We start from the raw sequence: 17618 nt of genomic DNA on the forward strand, positions 1-17618 counted from the left end.
CAACACACAGCCCTGGTGGATACTAGGACATTATATGACAAATGGCCTTGCACCACGACAAGTTATGAGATGGTAGATGTGCTATTTTAGCTATTTATGGAAATACATTTCCATAAATATGCGACATGTCCAAAATAGGTTTGCCATGGTTAAAGTGGTTCAAAAGAAGGGTATAATTTCATGTAATCTCTGTATAATATAGAGGGAGGCTCTTATTAAGTAGTACTATGGGACCAAATGCACTGTCATTTCAAGTTCATGAAGGATAACACACTTGCCTGCACATGCAAAGTACTGTACTTGCATGTGCACCTGAATGTGTGCTCAATCAATCAATATCATCAATATCACGTGTGTGTGTTCAGTGTGTGTGTGTGTGTGTGTGTGTGTGTGTGTGTGTGTGTGTGTGTGTGTGTGTGTGTGTGTGTGCTTGAAGTACACACGTGATATTGATTGACTGTGAAGTGGTGTCAACAAAACAGTTTTCCCCGTCTCTCCCTCTCACTCTCTTTTTGCTCAATGAAACTAAATGAGGGAAACCACCAGCAGACCTGTGTTTAAGTTACCAGCCAAGTTATTATTAAAAGACTTGAAAAATGTACACTTATAGAATGAGCAGACAATCAGATAAATGATCTATGCTCAAATTTGTCTTGAAGACAAGACATTCGAGGAAAAAGATTATAGTAAATGGCCAGCAAAGTAAACCACAGCTGGATAATTAGCCTGATGATATAAATAGAATGTTATGTACAAACAAACACACACACACACACACACACACACACACACACACACACACACACACACACACACATCCTCAGTGTCAATCTCCAGTTAACTACTGTACACCCACACAGTTCAATAAAGGCTGCAAACCGAAACGTATTTTAATTAATACATCTTATTTAACCAATCTTTTTTGTTAATACAGCACATAATGCAGTGGTTGGAGGTGTGTTGGGTAGGAAACCTACTGGTTGACAGTTAGCCAACCCCCTGGGAAACGCAGAGACTCCCCTGCCTGCCCAAGCACTGACTGCGTCTTGTAAATACGGGTAGAAATCTGCTCTTTCATGTGCGAGAGAGAGAGAGACCTGGACGTTATGTTATGGGCAGGTTGCGGCTTTGATTTAACACTGCTGTCAACGAATGCCAGCCAGGCCACAGAACGGCATTACACGTTACAAAACAACAAGACACCAAAATATTACCTGCTGGCTTGTTGAGATAAGGCCGTCTTGATCGGGTCCAGGGAGGATTTGGAACGACAAGCCGCCGTTGATCTCCTGAATTGGATTAACGGGGGGAAGATGTGACCCAACTAGTCAGAGTTATCAGCACAGCAGCATACTGGCTGGCTGCTCACAGAATAGCACGCAGTGGCTGTGGGTGATGCCCATGTTGTTTCATTATTATGAATCCTCCCCGACGCTACGTCCGGGTGGGGACGTCCGCTGACCCTGTCGCTAGCGTGTAGCCTTATTTATTAGCGCTTACAATACACAATAAGGCCCCGGTGAGACGCAAACGATAAGCAAACCGAGCTGTGGGGGCAACGAAAATCACAAACTGTATCTGACTGACAGTAAAGCTACAGTATCTTCCTTCCTGGCTCACAGACAGGAGCGGTGGTGGTGGTAAAGCCTCGGTTACAGACAGTAGAATGCACCGTCCTAACCGTCAGCCTGTTCTTTTTCTTAAAAACAGGAGCCTTCCTCCTGCATAAAGCAATAACGTACGCGCTGCTATCGTGTAGCAAAAAACATCCGTGGGCGGTGGTGTTGTTTACCTCTAAACAGATATTGCCGCCGCTCTCCTCCTCAGTGGGGAATCAGCTGCTTCGCACTGGAGGGACGCCATTTGTTGCGAGTGTGCGCGTTGCGTTCCAGCTCCGCTCTGCTGCCAGGAGAAACAAGCGTCACTCTGTGTGCATTCCGCTAACGGTAGCGCCGCCTGCTGTCCAAGTGACGCTGTCGAAATTACTGTATATTTACAGTGGTTCACAAACTTTGAAATTTGAAGGCCTCCCCTCAACTTGACATTTGGTTCCATTTGTACTCTGTCAAGAATTAATATATTAATAAGAATAATGTTTGGCTACTACAAGCGTGTAAAGTTGCAAAGCAGAGGTTGATGTTAGCCTATGAATACATAAATAATTATTCACAATACATTTGTTATCATTTATTTATTTAATTCAACAATATTAGAGGTACATGAATGGAAATATGCTGTTGTCTTTTCATCACTGACAGTTCTGTTGCGCAACAGAGCTTAAGTGTAGGCTAGGCCTACGGTATTATTATACAAATTGTATAAAACAGGTATTTAAACTTAAAAAGCAATAAGACAACAATTAAATATAATATTTTACAAACTATTGTGTTTTTTATTTTTATCTTAACATCTGAGAAACATTAATATTAGCTTATTATTACCATATAACATTTTACAAAAAGGCAACATAGGGTTGTGCAAATCTGATCCACAGCACTCTCTGGTGGACAAAGTAATACAAACAGGCAAACTACACATAAATGTAACATAATTCAAATAAACATAACGTAATGAAAAGTGCAAATTAGCATTCACTCCAGTAAAGCAGTGGTTCTCAACCTTTTCAGGCCACGACCCCCAAAATAATCATAATTTAACTGGGGACCCCACCCTGACGAGCACTAAGAGTTGAGGCATTACATTTTGTAAACACAGTTCTATTGTGAAAATAGCAGATCTACATGCTCACAACGCCTCACGTTGCGAGGCGTTGTGAGCATCTAGATCGGCTATTTTCACAATTTCTGCCTCTAATATTTGACAATTTGGCCAATGTTTAATTTGTAATTCCAGAGGTATTAAAAAGTGCTTAAATTGCCACTTTAGAAATGTGCTATATACACTTAAACGTTATGTTGCTTTGTTTACTGTTGAGTGAGAAAACAGTGTTGCACATTAAGTTAATCATCTGGGGACCGCCCAAAATAATGTGGGGACCCCCTTGGGGGTCCTGACCCACAGGTTGAGAACCACTGCAGTAAAGCACATTTCTTGAGTAGCCGAGATTCACCACTCAAGCTGCATATCAGCTTTGCTCCACACATATTTCCCCCCTCTTTTTAGAAACATCTTCTCATCAAAGCCACTGAAAGAAATGGCCTCCTTTACACCAACATCAAGGATGGACTTGGACGGGTCCTTCCGTCCTTCTCTGCAGTCCAGGAAACGCATCTGGAACAGGGGAAAACAGAAATGGTTCATGTTCAATGCTATTCTGTGGTTACTTTGATGTTTTGAAATTCACAGCAATAATGTGTTGAAACAATAAGAAAAGCTAACATAAAAGCTCAGCCATTGTTCTAATGAATCAGTTAAAAGGATAGCATGTTATGTCAAAATTGTTATGTCCTTTAACTACCAATGCTAGAAATTATATGGGTGTGCGACTGTCCATGCGTATAAATAAGGTCATATATTACTTACATATTCATCCAGGATGAGGTAAGAATCCCTCATCTGAAAAGACACAATTCTTAGTCAAAACTATTGTTTCTGTCTGCAACCTGGTTTTACAAATCAAATATCATTCAAGTCTGCATTCTCTTTCACATGTTGTATACTCCAGAGAAAAGAGATCCATTAGTATTACATTGGAGTGATTATAGGGTGCAAAACATGATGAATATGGATGGCAAGCCATTTCATCCTATAACAACAGTGTCATATCGTCACTGTCGGGCAGAAACCTTGTATCTCCAAGTTTCAAATGTGTTAATTTTTTCACAAAGCAAAGCCCTGCTTCATCATACAAGGCCGTCGCACAAAAGTAGTGAAAACAGCAGATCTACAAGCACACAACGCCACGCGGTGCGAGGTGTTGTGTGCTTGTAGATCAGCTGTTTTCACTAGTTTAAATCATTTTTAAAATGATAAATACAAAACAAACGGTTTTGGACATACAAGGTTTTCACCCGACCACGACAATATATTATTTGGTACTTTGGCACTTTTTGCAATTGTGGATACAATCAGTATTGTCAGTTCATCTGGCATGTCTCACCTTCTGATTGGACTCGGGTACGAGGCAGGTGACGCTGCTATGCCTGTCCAGAAAGTCCTGAAACTGTTGGTCACTGACCACAAACCTCTCTGCCTCTCTCAGAGCATCCTCCCCTGCATTCTCCCCGTGAATCAGCAGGCACTGGAACACCTGAACGCAGCACGCAAAAAACAGTGGGTTAAGTGCATGCAGCAAAATCCAGAGTGTTCATACATAATACAAATGTAACCAACCGCAAGATTACCTTAATACAATCTAAGTCAGCTGAGGATTGTAGAACACCATTATATTTCGTAACTCCAAAGATCAGAGGAAAAGTCACAGCAGAGAAACAACCATGCTGGAGATTATGTGGATACATGGATGCTGGCCACGAGCATATATTTTGGAACTGTCCAAAAACTGACAAGTATTGGGATGATGTGTGGTCAGTAATAAAGGAGATATTGAAATGCGAAAACACCGAAGACAAGTGTGGTGCTGTATCTAGGAAACTTGACACAGGAAAACACACATGGAGATGACATGTATCTGGTCAAGGTGCTGCTGGCAACCAGCAAAAAAGCAATAACAAGATTGTGGTATAAAAGTGACCCTCCAACTTGTGAGCAGTGGCTGTGCATTTGCGGAGGAAATATATGTTATGGAGAGATTTACACACAAACTCTGGATACAAGAAGAACTGTTCCTTGAGAAATGGGAGAAATAGACTGAATATAAAACCCAACAGAATGCCACCACAAATGTCTGACATGGACTAGATGTGATAACCAAATGATGTAATAATGTTGACCCTGTGATGCTGTATGTGACAAACTGCAAATAAAAAAAAGTAAAACAAAAAAGAAACAACTGAGGATTGTAATACCAATGTGTGTTAACTGCAAATATAAGTTCCCTCTTATCGCTCTGTCTTGGTTCCTACCTTCCAGCGGACAGGGTTGAGCTCAGCAATGTTCTCCCTCATGTCTTCGTCCACATTAAAGGTGTTGATCACAGAGTTGATCTTGAACGCCACCTTATACTGCTGGCACCAGTTGCGGACCTTGTAGAGGTTGTCTAGGTGGCTCTTCCTACCCTGAGCTCTGCCTATGAGATGATTGGTCTCCTCGTCAAAGCTGTCACAGGAAATGGCCAGTATGTCCAGATATTCACCTGAGAGTGAGGACAGAGAATGAGTGAATAATATATATTAAAAAAGTGGGAGACAGACAGAGCGAGGAAGAGAGATACTAGAGAGAAATAGAGACAGAAAGCGAGAGAGTGTACAAGCATGCCTTATTTGCAGACAAATAGACTGGCTATTCTTTAAAAAAAAGACCACAACAGAGTATTATTCCTTTTTTTGTGAAAATACTGCCATCTACTGTAGAAGAAAAGTAATTAATTAAAACAAATACTTTTATTAATAATAATACTGTAGTAGGCTATAGTAGCCTATATAATTTGTGTTATGGTTCATAGTATTTGAAAAATGAGAACTCTTACCATATTTCTGGAACCAGTTTTCTTTGATCATGCTTCCATTGCTGACAATACTGACACTTGGCAGCTTCAGGTCCTGTTTGCAGTATTGAACTAACTTCCCAAGGAAGTCTCCTTTGTCATGCAGGAAAGGCTCCCCTCCAGAGAAGTTGATCTTTTCCATACCTAATGGACAACAATAGATCATAATAGGCCTATTATAAGCATGCAAGGTTGTGGCAAATGCAAATAGATGAATTTAATTTTTTGAGATCTTTCAAATTTACCAGATTTCTGCAGAAGTTCGAGACCCCTCTTTGCCTCCTCTATGGGCAAGACAAATGATGTTTTCGCAGTGTGGAAACAAAAGCCACATTTGTAGTTGCACTTGCGCGTAAAATGATAATTGACACTGGTTGGGGTCGTTGTTATTGCGCTCTCTTCTTTCTTTTGATCCAATTTGCAGGTAACAGGTGTAGTTGTTGTTTCCCCTGCAAACCCTTTCTCCAGCAAACCACCAGTAATCCAAGCCTGCGCATTGGAGAAGAGGCTTGAAAATACCCTGATGCAAAAGTGCAGGAACACCTTCAAAGCTGAAGAGCAAAACATCTTGAAATGGATCATCATCACACTGACTGCAGCAGGATGGTGGGCACTTTAAATAGAATACTGTCAGCAGAGTCACCACCTTTTTGCTGAAACGAAACTTGGATAGGCTAAATAGGCTACATGGGAATCCCTTTCCTTTCTTAAGTGCAAAGTCAGTCATCATAGCTTTCCAGTTCGTATTTACAAACAATGAAATGAAACGGAAGAGTAATGGGGCCAGGTGAGTGGTGACTGGTGGATGCTGTGTGATTGATTCTAATTACCGATATGACCAATAAGAATAGGTTTCCATTAACTTAAAAGCAAATTGGCAAACAACAAATGACGCAAGTGGGTTACAGTCTGCACACTGCATAGATAAGATAAGCAATGTTTATGGCAGAATACCAAACACAAGTTTCGATTTCGAAACTAAGGATGACCATAGTAGCACATTAAGTTTCGTTTTCCCTACAGCATGTCTATGACATTACATAACAAGGACTCTACTGTTGGGGGGAAGATAGCCTACCATCGCATCTCAACCCAGAAGCTTGTTTAAACCTATCCTATCCTCCATATCTTATTCTTATCCCATTCCAGCATGGCTAGACGCAGCCTGCCCCTGTCTCTCCTCGGCCAGTGGTCCGCTCGTGTTTTCTCTGTGGAAATGGATGGGAGGTCGGCGCTCCCCGTCTACTTTGCCCTGCGACTGCAGCGAGAGACGCACCAGCGAGAGGCGCCGCAGCTGTTTAGAAGTGTGCAAAAGAACGAGCGGTGCTACTCTCTTCTCGTCCACAGCCACGACAGAATTCTAAGAGCTAAGTTCTACGGAGGGCTGAAAGACAAACTGTTGACAGCGCTGCCGTCAGAATGCAAGCTTTTGACTATGTTTTCATTTCTGCCTAATGTCAAAGACTCTGTCCTAAAGGGTTATTTCTTAAAGGATTCCTCCGAGTGCTCCGCCACCACGGAGCGCATATTGAGTGAATTGGTACAGAATGACCCTGTATTGGCGTTCTCCTACGTGCGAGTGGGAGATTGCAGTCGCGCCTGGTCCCAACACCTGTGGCCCTGTGGAGGAGAAGAAGCCGTGGGCGTGTCTGAGTCCTACTGTATAGTTCCCTCTGAAGCACCTGACTGTCACCCATCATCTCTCAGCATCATCAACTCTGATGTGTTCTACAGTTTTGAGGAGGCATACAGTGTTCTCCAGGAGGTTTGGACTGTTTCATTCATATTCACAATAATAAGTTGTCTCTGACATGGGCTCACACTCAGATTACAAGATAACAACAACAACATTGAGCATAATAATAATAATCATAATAATAATTTAAATGATTGCATAAACAAGTATATGCAGGCAGGGCTTTTATTTATATATGTAGACCTATGCTTTTACATTTGCACAAACGTGTCATCGTTGCTGTAGCTGAACAGACAAACTAACATATTGTATTAGTAGTCTACTAGGGTCATTTAAAGGAGTAGTTAACCCCCAAAATGACTTTTTCTATTGATTACTCGTGCATGGAGACTTAAATCCAATCATATTTTTTGGTTTATGTCACATTCCTAAGACAATAACTTGAGTGCAATAATTTTGACAACAATAACAACATCATTGGCACAACAGTGCACTCTAGTGGCAGAGAGCTTAATAACCCAGAATAGATTTGCCCTACATTGTGAACATTACTGCTTCTTAATACAACAAATGCTTTTGTGTGTGTGTGTGTGTGTGTGCGTGTGTGTGTGTGTGTGTGTGTGTGTGTGTGTGTGTGTGTGTGTGTGTGTGTGTGTGTGTGTGTGTGTGTGTGTGTGTGTGTGTGTGGTCGGCAGTGTGGTGACATCATCCCAGAGACTAGAGCCCTACTGGAGCTGGCAGACCAGAGACGAGAGGTCGGATGTAAAGCAGACTTCCCTGTTATTGTCATAGAAGGACTGGATGCCACAGGTTAATGTCATTACCTCATAAACGAACATGTGATAGGCAGCATGATGCATAGATGTCTCCCTTAAGTGATGGACAACCTTCTCTGCAGATGTCATTATCTGCCAGGGAGGCCTGCCTAATGGAATATCATGCAACATGACGTCAGAAAGGTTATGATCCTGTAAAAAGGAAGATGTCGAGTTGTTACTGGAGCTTATTTTAATGCTCTTTCCACAAACTTCAAGAATGCGCGAGCATCATGTCAGGGTTACTTATGGTCAAAAGTTGTATCTGGCTAAAAATATTAGCTGCATACGTTTGACCATTAATGTACATTGTAAATTATCTTATAAAACACATTGTTACATACAGTATAATGTTTGTTTTATTTGTGTATTAAATAACCAATCAGTAGACTCATAGATACAGGATAACAAGTGAAATTATGACACAAAGACGTTGGCAGAACACTATGAAATTGAAGCTAATAAATGGGTACTCGCTCCTGATTGGCTGAACTTGGCAACCCACCAGAAAATGTATTTGCTTGAGAGATGGGGATACCCCTGTTACGGAGCAAACACTCTATAGCAATTTTTGTTTTAACCAAAGAATATCACTTACTCTACCTTTATGTTGCAATCCAACATATTTGTGAGCTTGTAGATCTGCTACTGTCACTATTTTTGAAAATGTGCATAATGTTTTATTTTTTTTTATCCATTGATAATTATTTAAAACTATTTTCAGGCCGCGACACAGCCTTCAAATCCAGTCCTATATTGCACTGATCAGAGCAACGAGCAAGTCTCCAAGCTATGGCCATTTGAAATGAAATAATGTTTGCCTATAATAACATGCCCAAAATAGGAATGTCAGGTTGAAAGTTATTAAACTGGCACACTTGGACAATTTTGTGCAGTGTGCATGGAAATGGGGGGAGAAGGAAAAAACACTGCTTGGTAGTGCCAGTGCCAAGCAGTGTTTTTCTTTCCTGCCCTCATTTCCATGCACGCTGCACACACTACGAAATATCCCATCATTCATTCCCTAGATTCCCAGGTATTGTGAACTGTTGCTATGGGTATGGTGTCTTCCTGATATGGATATGTGGCATCTAAATTCTGCTGACAATTTGTGCAAATTTGACTAATGCAATATTGCCCATGACAGCGAGCTATCTAACTGACAAGAAATGATGTCCCCCTCTTCTTCCCGTTTATTTGGAGAACCACGTAGACTGGATAGAGCACACAGGCTGAGAGACAAGTTGGTGAAATAAAATGCAATAAAAGACGGTGTTCCCAATACATCAGTTGCGCTGATATAACTCATATGGATGGGTACTGTAAACTGCTCATTGCTCTCCCACAGCCCTTCCTCACACAGCCGTCTCTGTCTCTTCAACACCGTACAATCTGTCAATCTGTTAGTGTTAAATAAAATGATACACTATAATAAAAAATCACAATAGGAAACTTCATGATAACACCGCTACAGTATAACAGCATTTTTTCAGTCGAATTACATGTCACTTTGAGCTCAAACAGTAAAACCATAACCAACCAGATTTCTAACTAACGTGGCTATCAAAGTGGTTGAGTATTCAACTTGGGAAAGAAGTTACTAGGATTCCCAATGTCTACTTATTGACTGAAACTGGTGCAGTAGTGCTGTGGTTTTTAAACTTTTTTTACCCAATGGGCAAATTAAAATCTCAAGGCACACATACTGCACACATGCACACGAAGAGAAAATAGCCAATTTACAAGCTTGGCTCACAACATGTTGCAATGTGAGCTTGAATAGGTTTTCAATAAAATATATGAATTGAAAATTATCATGGTCAAAATAGGGATAGCATATCAAGTGGTTAAATATATTGGGGTATATCTTTTGCCTTGGGAAAAAAGTGCATACAAAGTACTGATGTAGTAAATACAAAAATACATTTTGTATTATGAAATACTAACGTGGTTGTCACAAAGTCCCAAGGCACCCCTTGGGACAATCAGGGGGTGTTGTTTGAGAACAAATGATGTAGTATGAATGTGTAGAGTCACCAGTCACAGTACAGTCGTGGTCACTAGTCAGTTACTATTACTATAATCAAAAACAATCCCAACCTACTAATAATTGATCAGGCCAATTGAACCATGTGAGCAAAGCAAGTATGATCCCCATACTTGCTTTGCTTCTCTTCTGTTTTTGTGGTGAGCATATCTTCCTCCCTCCCTCTTGCCTCTCCTCAGGTAAGACCACTCTGACTGAGTCTCTGAGGGAAGCGCTGGGGGCCACTTTGCTGCGGTCCCCTCCCTGCTGCCTGTCCCCCTGGAGGGCCCGCTTTGATCAGGAGCCGCCCCTCATCCGCCGAGCCTTCTACGCCCTGGGGAACTACATCACAGCAGAACTAATAGGCCAGGAGGCCAGACAGACACCTGTCATCGTTGACAGGTAAGGATTTTGTCGATAGGTTGGAGGTGGTACCTCCTTATTGTTGGAACGGGTTTACCTATATGTGGACCTTTTTTTTATCTCTGAATAAAAAAGGAAAAAAAAAATATGTATCATACAATATAATTCCTAAAGTATGAGGAGATATTATTTCTCCTAAACTGTCTGTCTGTCTGTCTGTCTGTCTGTCTGTCTGTCTGTCTGTCTGTCTGTCTGTCTATTCATCCTTCCATCCATTCTTTATTCCATCCACCCTTCCATCTATCCACCCATCATCCATCCAACCTTTTTTTCCATCGATTCACTCATCCTTCCATCTGTCCATTCTTCTTTCCATCCATCCATCCATCCATCCATCCATCCATCCATCCATCCATCCATCCATCCATCCATCCGTGGTGGAAAGTAACTCAGTACATTTACTTAAGTACTGTACTTAAATGGGTACTGTCACCTAAAGGGGTTGAGGGGTAGATTACACTGTGACGTGAGCTTCTCTGAAAACGGTCTGAAACAGTCTGACAGTCTGAAGCTCATGTCACAGTGTAATCTGCCCCTCGCCCCCCAACAACAGCCGACCAGTACAGTAAGTAGTCATACTGTCAGGCTATACAGACAATTCATTTGATTGGCTTATAATTGCGCATCCCCACAATGACATCATAAAAATATTAACTTGTTTTTTAAGATGATTCTTAAAGTGACAGTAACCCTTTAGGTGACAGGCCCATGCTGCGGTATTTGTACTTTACTTGAGTATTTCTAATTTCCAATACTTTTACTTCTACTCCACTACATCTCGGATCCAAATTTTGTACTTTTACTCCACTACATTTATTTGACAACTTTAGTTACTAGTTACTTTGCAGTTATAAATTATAATATTATAAAACATCAACCACTTTAGCCCTAGTTTATACCTAGGATATTTGAAAATAGCCGATCTACAAGCTCACAACGCGTTGCGATGCGACGTGTTGTGAGCTTGTAGATCTGCTATTTTCAAATATTTAGTACTTTTACTTTTGGTACTTTAAGTACTTTTTGATGCCAATACTTTCACACTTTTATTCAAGTACATTTTGAATTCTGGACTTTTACTCGTAACAGAGAAAATCTATGTTACAATATTGATACTTTTACTTAAAGGACCTATAGTTAACTTTTTCATTGTAGGGCCAACACTTTGTTTACATCCTAGTCTATAGACTAGAATGTAAACAAAGTGTCGGTCTGACAATTGCCAAAATGATTATTTTATCATTATGTTGCGCTTTTTGTGGTCATTTTTGAATAGAAACACATATATGAAGCTTATTTTTTATAACATATTTTCGAAACATTATTTTTATTTTAGCATCCGTTTTTCAAGAAAAAGTAAATAATTCGAGTACTTTTCCCACCACTGCCATTCACCTCTCTTCCCAGATTCTGGCACAGCACAGCGTCCTACGCCATGGCCACGGCGGTGACGGGTCCAGTGTCTAACCTCCCAGCAGAGGGTTGGGAGGGGTACCGCTGGCCAGGGGACCTGCTCCAGCCCAGCCTGGTGGTCCTGCTCACCCTGGACCCCCAGGAGAGGAAGAGGAGGCTGAGGGACCGAGGTCAAGGTCAGACCCAAGAGGAGCAAGAGCTAGACCACAACCACCTCTTCAGACTCAGGTGACTTTAGACTCATGGTGTGAAGTACTGCACATAGGATAGGACACACGCACGCGCGCACACGCACGCACGCACATACACACACACACACACACACACACAGGGGCGTCACAATAGGGGGAAAAGTGGGACTGAGTTACTAGGGCCCACACTGTAAATTGTAACTTGAAAGCAAGTCCATGTGTATGAAAAACAAGTGTAGTCATGCATTTGTGGTGGTGTAATGTATGTGCACTTACCTTAATTATTTAGCAGATGTAGATCTGCTATTTTTAAAAGGTTGTGAAAATGTGTGCAAATCTTTGAATATATGTATTTTGTAACTCAAATTTAGGTTCCGGGGGGTCCCTGGAACTAAATATTTTGAGATGGGGGTCAAATACATATAATTTTGGGGGTCCTTCACATGAAAAGGTTCGAGCACCACTGACATAGAAACATGGAAGGATTTGAAATAATCAAAGACTCAAAGACTCGGTGCCACGCTGTGAGCTTGTATACCTGCTATTTTTCAATAGTTAAAGCACAAAATAATGTGTAATAAATAATGCGTTTCCAGTCTAAATGGGTTAAACCCACCCCCCAATGAAGAACATTCATGGGGGGCCCGCAGTGAATCCTTGTACCTAGGGCCCAGAATTTGGTGCGACACCCCTGCACACACACACACACACACACACACACACACACACACACACACACACACACACACACACACACACACACACACACACACACACACACACACACACACACACACACACACCACATGCACACACAGATGCAATGGACAACTTCTGCACAGCAGGTGTACATAATAATGGTTCTTTTCAGTGGATGGCTGTGGTCTGGGATGCATAGTAAGCATGAGGAGCATCAGCACCATGTTGTTCAGGAGACGACATACGTTTAGAAAGATTGTCGGCCCTATTTTCGCCAAGCTAAACCCTAAACTTCTTTGCCTTTTTTTACTATTTTGAAAAACATTTTAAATAGTTCAAATAGCTGATTTACAAGCTCACAACGTGCCGATTTAAATCGGCCATTTGAAGTATTTTAAAATGTTTTTCAAAATAGTAAAAAAAGCCAAAGAAGTTTAGGGGTTTGGGGTTTAGCATGGCAGAAAATAAGCCCCTGTGTCTAAGTGCATGTTCCTCTGTGTCCACTGTATGGAATATAGTATGTGCAGACATGTGCAGATGTAATTGATACATACTGTAGACAAATTATAACTTGAAAGCAAGTCCATGTGTATACAAAACAGATGTAGTTATGTATTTGTGGTAGTGTAATGTATGTGCACTTATAAAAGGACACAGTGAAACAAACAGATATAAAACGTGCACGCACGCACACACGCACGCACGCACACACACACACCAAGGTTATTATATTTAACTAAAACTAACACAATAACAAACAAAAAATGTTTTGGACTCAACTGGAAAATAAGAAAATAATGAAAACTTACAAGCTGTGACCTTGTAGATCGTCTATTTTCACAATTTGTCTGACTTTTGGAAACTCGTCCCTGAAAAACACTATATATTGCAAAAAAACACGAACGCGCGCGCACACACACACAGATAGGGGGTGGCAGACAGACTGTACTGTGCAATTCCTTGAGTCAGGTCGGTCTACATCTGACCCATCAAACACTTAACAATCAATTACCGTCCCGCGGGGGAAGGGGCTGATGAGAAAGAACAGGTGATTAGTTGCTGAGCTGCTGTGCTCCATTAAGCTGGTCCCAACTCAAGACACTGCTGGGCTTGTGCTATAGTCGCTAGGCAGACAGGTCGATGGCCACTTCCATTTATTCTCTCCGCTGACATAATGGCCTTTCCACACGGAATGGCCAGATGTTTGGGCCAGCGGAGGCAGAAGACGGAGGGAGAGACACGGGCGTTGCTGACAGAAACAGAGGGAGATTCCACAGACTTCAATCACGGTGATGCCTCCTCCACCAGGAGCATTGTTCATTTCGTGTCAGGAAACGCTTGTGCCGTGAGCCATCTGTGTTGTTTCTCGGATGTTTCCGAGATACCCGCCGCTCTGTCACTGTCCGCCGCGCCGTCTGCCCCCCCCGAAACGCTGAGCTGAAATACCGGGCTGTTTTCTGACCGCTGTTAAGTTCATTCTGAAAACAGATTGATAAGCACATGCTGTACATTACACAACAGCATACATGACAACTTCAATGTTTTTGATGTCTTGTGGCTTATTAGTCCCACGTTATTAGCAATGTCTTCTTTAATAATGGAAAACGGTGCACATTTTCAACCTAAATCCTATTGTTCTGACGTGAGGAGATCAATGATAGTGTGGGCCAAAAAGTACCCATTGTTTTCTTTGTGTTCTCAGCAAGTGCACAATGACGTCATGTGTCATGGTGTATATATGACTTAGTTTCCCTTTAACTGTAAATGGATATTAATAGATATTCACATATATTTCTAACGAGCTTGTGTGTGTGTGTATGTGTGTGTGTGTGTGTGTGTGCGTGCGTGCGTGTGTGTGTGCGTGCGTGCGTGCGTGCGTGCGTGCGTGTACATGTGTGCCTGTGCGTACAGAGTGGAGGAGGCTTACCGGAGGATCAGCGGGCCGGCCTGTGTCACTGTGGATGCTAGTCCTTCTCCAGACCAAGTGCTTCAACAAGTGCTGCTTTTAATTAGGGACAAATGCCACTTGTAAACATCCTTCATCTCCCCAACTGGCCTCCCTGCATCAGGTGGATGCAGTACTGCATCAAGCCACTAGGTGCCAGTAAGGTGTTGTGAATGTGATAAAAGGAGGGAGGGTGGCAAGGGCTGGAGAAGAGGCTGTGAGGATTCTATTCACAATGGGGAAAGGGCTAGGGACGCTAAAATCATAAATATATGTTCAGACGCACGCACACGCACGCACGCACACACGCACGCACACACACACACACACACACACACACACACACACACACACACACACACACACACACACACACACACACACACAGACAAACACACACACACACACTCACAGTATGTCAAAAAGTCTAATTCACAGTGATTAGCATTGTACAGACACCAAAAAATTTCATATAACTGCTTTTCTGACCCGTGAGGAGAGTTACTACGTCGTTCAGAAACGACGCGGTCCGTCTCGCCGACGGCCCGTCTCATTTGGCACTTAAAACAAGAGGAAATGAACGGGATGGTTTGTATATCCACCAATCACTTAGGTTTGTCTTAAGCACAGGGCGACTCAAAAGAACCGGTTCCGCGTTTTCCTTTGGAAACATGCTGGAAATACGGTGTAGGTGCATAGGAGTTAAAGAAACCATATGATCCATTTAGCATGTTGTAATAACACACTGCTCGTTTGTTAGAATAGGGTTTCAAATAAAAGGAAACATGTGAATTACAGTAGAAAGTCTGGTCGTGGCCGGGCCTTGACAGATGACGTCTTACATAAGTCTTCCAAAAGGAACATAGCAGCCTTGTATTCATGTACTGTACTTCACCTTGCGATCGCATATGTGCACAGTATGTACAGTATTTGTGTGCAATCATTTCAGTTTATTAACCTTTTTTTTTATTAGCACATTATAGAGTAGACAGGTTTGCTGAAATAGTTTGACGCTAAAACAATTGATAGCACTTGTATTGATAATCTCTGTGCCTTGTGGCCAATTGGCTTTCCAGTGGGAACACACAGTACTGACCCAGTGCAGGACATAATGTTCTTATGGGCACACGCACACACACGCACACGGGCCACACGCACACGCACACACGCACGCACACACACACACACACACACACACACACACACACACACACACACACACACACACACACACACACACACACACACACACACAAATGTACGCTTGCACACATGCTTCTGTACCCTGTCAAATCCTGAGTGTTAATCCTGACCCTTAAGGGTCCATGTGGTTCCATTTGTACGCTCTCAGAGTCACAGACCCATAAAGGTCCATTTATACTGTCCACCCTCTGAGCTAGATTAACACTGAGAATTTTACTATGTACACATGCACGCTTGCACACACACACACACACACACACACACACACACACACACACACACACACACACACACACACACACACACACAAACGTACTAATGCTCCCTCGCACAAACATACAGTACGACGCATATACACAAAGTCAAGCACACCCACGTTTACTTAAAGCATATACTGTAACTCATTTATATAGGGAGGAAGTGTATATTTGGCCTATGTGATGGGAAGATTAATTGGGGGTTTTAGTAATTATGAGCTTGGCAAGGCTGCAGGCTGGAGAAGACAGAGTGACCCATCTCTTTTACTGTGATGCATCAGCAGCGAGCCAAGCGCTGCAGACCCTATTCATATGGCAATTAACCCGTTAAGGACCCGGGATTATGTCATGCTTTGCCTATTTTTGAAAAGTAGTGAAAATTTGTGCACAAAACTATGGCCAAAGCGCAAAACCTCCTATCTGAAAAATTCACTTTGTTGGGAAAATGAAAAAGAAAAGTCTACTATTTCTAGTCACATGACATTTTTGGCAAAATAAGGGGCAGAACGATCTTGCAGACAGACTGACCATGTGCAACATAGCTTGTTGTCTTCATTTCAAGTGAAATCCAAAAATCATAAAATTTGCAGATAGGAGGTTTTGCGCTTTGGCCATCTTATGTATTTTTAAAGTGAACATTTGTAACGCAAAATTTGCTTCTGGGGGGGTCCCTGGAACTAAATGTTTTGAGATGGGGTTCCGTGGCCAAATACATATCATTTTGGGGGTCCTTCACATGAAAAAGGTTTGAGCACCACTGACATAGAAACATGCATTTTTCAAAAAAAAAAAAAAAAACATTTTGAAGACATTTATAGAATCAGGTCAAAAATATTCAAAGGCTTGCACAAAATGTTCAAGATTTTTCAAAAAATAGCAGATCTACAAGCTCGCAGCGCGGCACTCGGTGCCGCGCTGTGAGCTTGTAGATCTGCTATTTTTCAATAGTTAAAGCATTAAAATAATTAAAGTAATCATGCGTTGCTGCCGGTCTTCATGAGTTAATGGAGCGCTGTATATCAATGTCACTGCGATGCTCCCCCACATAAGCATGTGGATTACTCCCCACTACCAATTACAGCAGGCCAATGCTTCACTGACTGGCCGGAGAGGTGGCCCCCACTGTGGGACGCAAATCTTAACCGTCACATGTAATCACGCGCACTCGCATAAGGTGTCATTATGTTTATGGAATATGGATTCGTATATACGTGCGCTTAACTCTCAAATACCGGGAACGCGCCCGAGTCGCGTTAGATTTTAACCACTTTAACCACTATGTTATGCCTTAACCATTGAAAAATAGCAGATATACTGTAAAAATAGCAGATATACAGTATACAGTACTGTACATACTGTATACTGCTATTTTTGAAAAAAAAAC

General features: G+C 41.9%; 3 protein-coding genes across 5 annotated transcripts in view; 1 reads left to right on the forward strand and 2 right to left on the reverse strand.

Moving 5' to 3' along the window:
* The window catches only part of rnf144aa (ring finger protein 144aa), a 71805-nt gene extending 69938 nt beyond the window's left edge, over positions 1-1867 (reverse strand). The window contains exons 1-2 of one of the 3 annotated variants that reach the window (XM_080750762.1): positions 1793-1867; positions 1215-1289 (exon numbers count right to left, since the gene is read on the reverse strand). The gene's annotated coding sequence lies outside the window, so the exon portion shown is untranslated. Of the gene's footprint in view, positions 1-1214; positions 1325-1792 lie in introns of all 3 variants that reach the window. The other 2 variants (XM_080750764.1, XM_080750763.1) reach the window with 2 other exon arrangements.
* Positions 1868-3066: 1199 nt separating this feature from the next.
* rsad2 (radical S-adenosyl methionine domain containing 2) lies at positions 3067-6133 on the reverse strand (the record flags this gene model as incomplete). Its single annotated transcript, XM_080750931.1, has 6 exons — positions 3067-3231; positions 3484-3516; positions 4061-4210; positions 4986-5215; positions 5549-5710; positions 5812-6133. 6 exons carry the CDS (start codon positions 6131-6133, stop codon positions 3067-3069), a joined length of 1062 nt encoding a protein of 353 aa, XP_080607057.1.
* Positions 6134-6716: 583 nt separating this feature from the next.
* Positions 6717-14861, forward strand: cmpk2 (cytidine monophosphate (UMP-CMP) kinase 2, mitochondrial; the record flags this gene model as incomplete). The annotated part of the gene is made up of 5 exons (XM_080750638.1): positions 6717-7331; positions 7958-8072; positions 10304-10505; positions 11934-12167; positions 14741-14861. 5 exons carry the CDS (start codon positions 6717-6719, stop codon positions 14859-14861), a joined length of 1287 nt encoding a protein of 428 aa, XP_080606764.1.
* Between the last annotated feature and the right edge of the window lie 2757 nt (positions 14862-17618).

Source organism: Nannobrachium achirus, assembly GCF_963921795.1.
Source record: "Nannobrachium achirus genome assembly, chromosome: 20".
Classification (NCBI taxonomy): Eukaryota; Metazoa; Chordata; class Actinopteri; order Myctophiformes; family Myctophidae; genus Nannobrachium; species Nannobrachium achirus.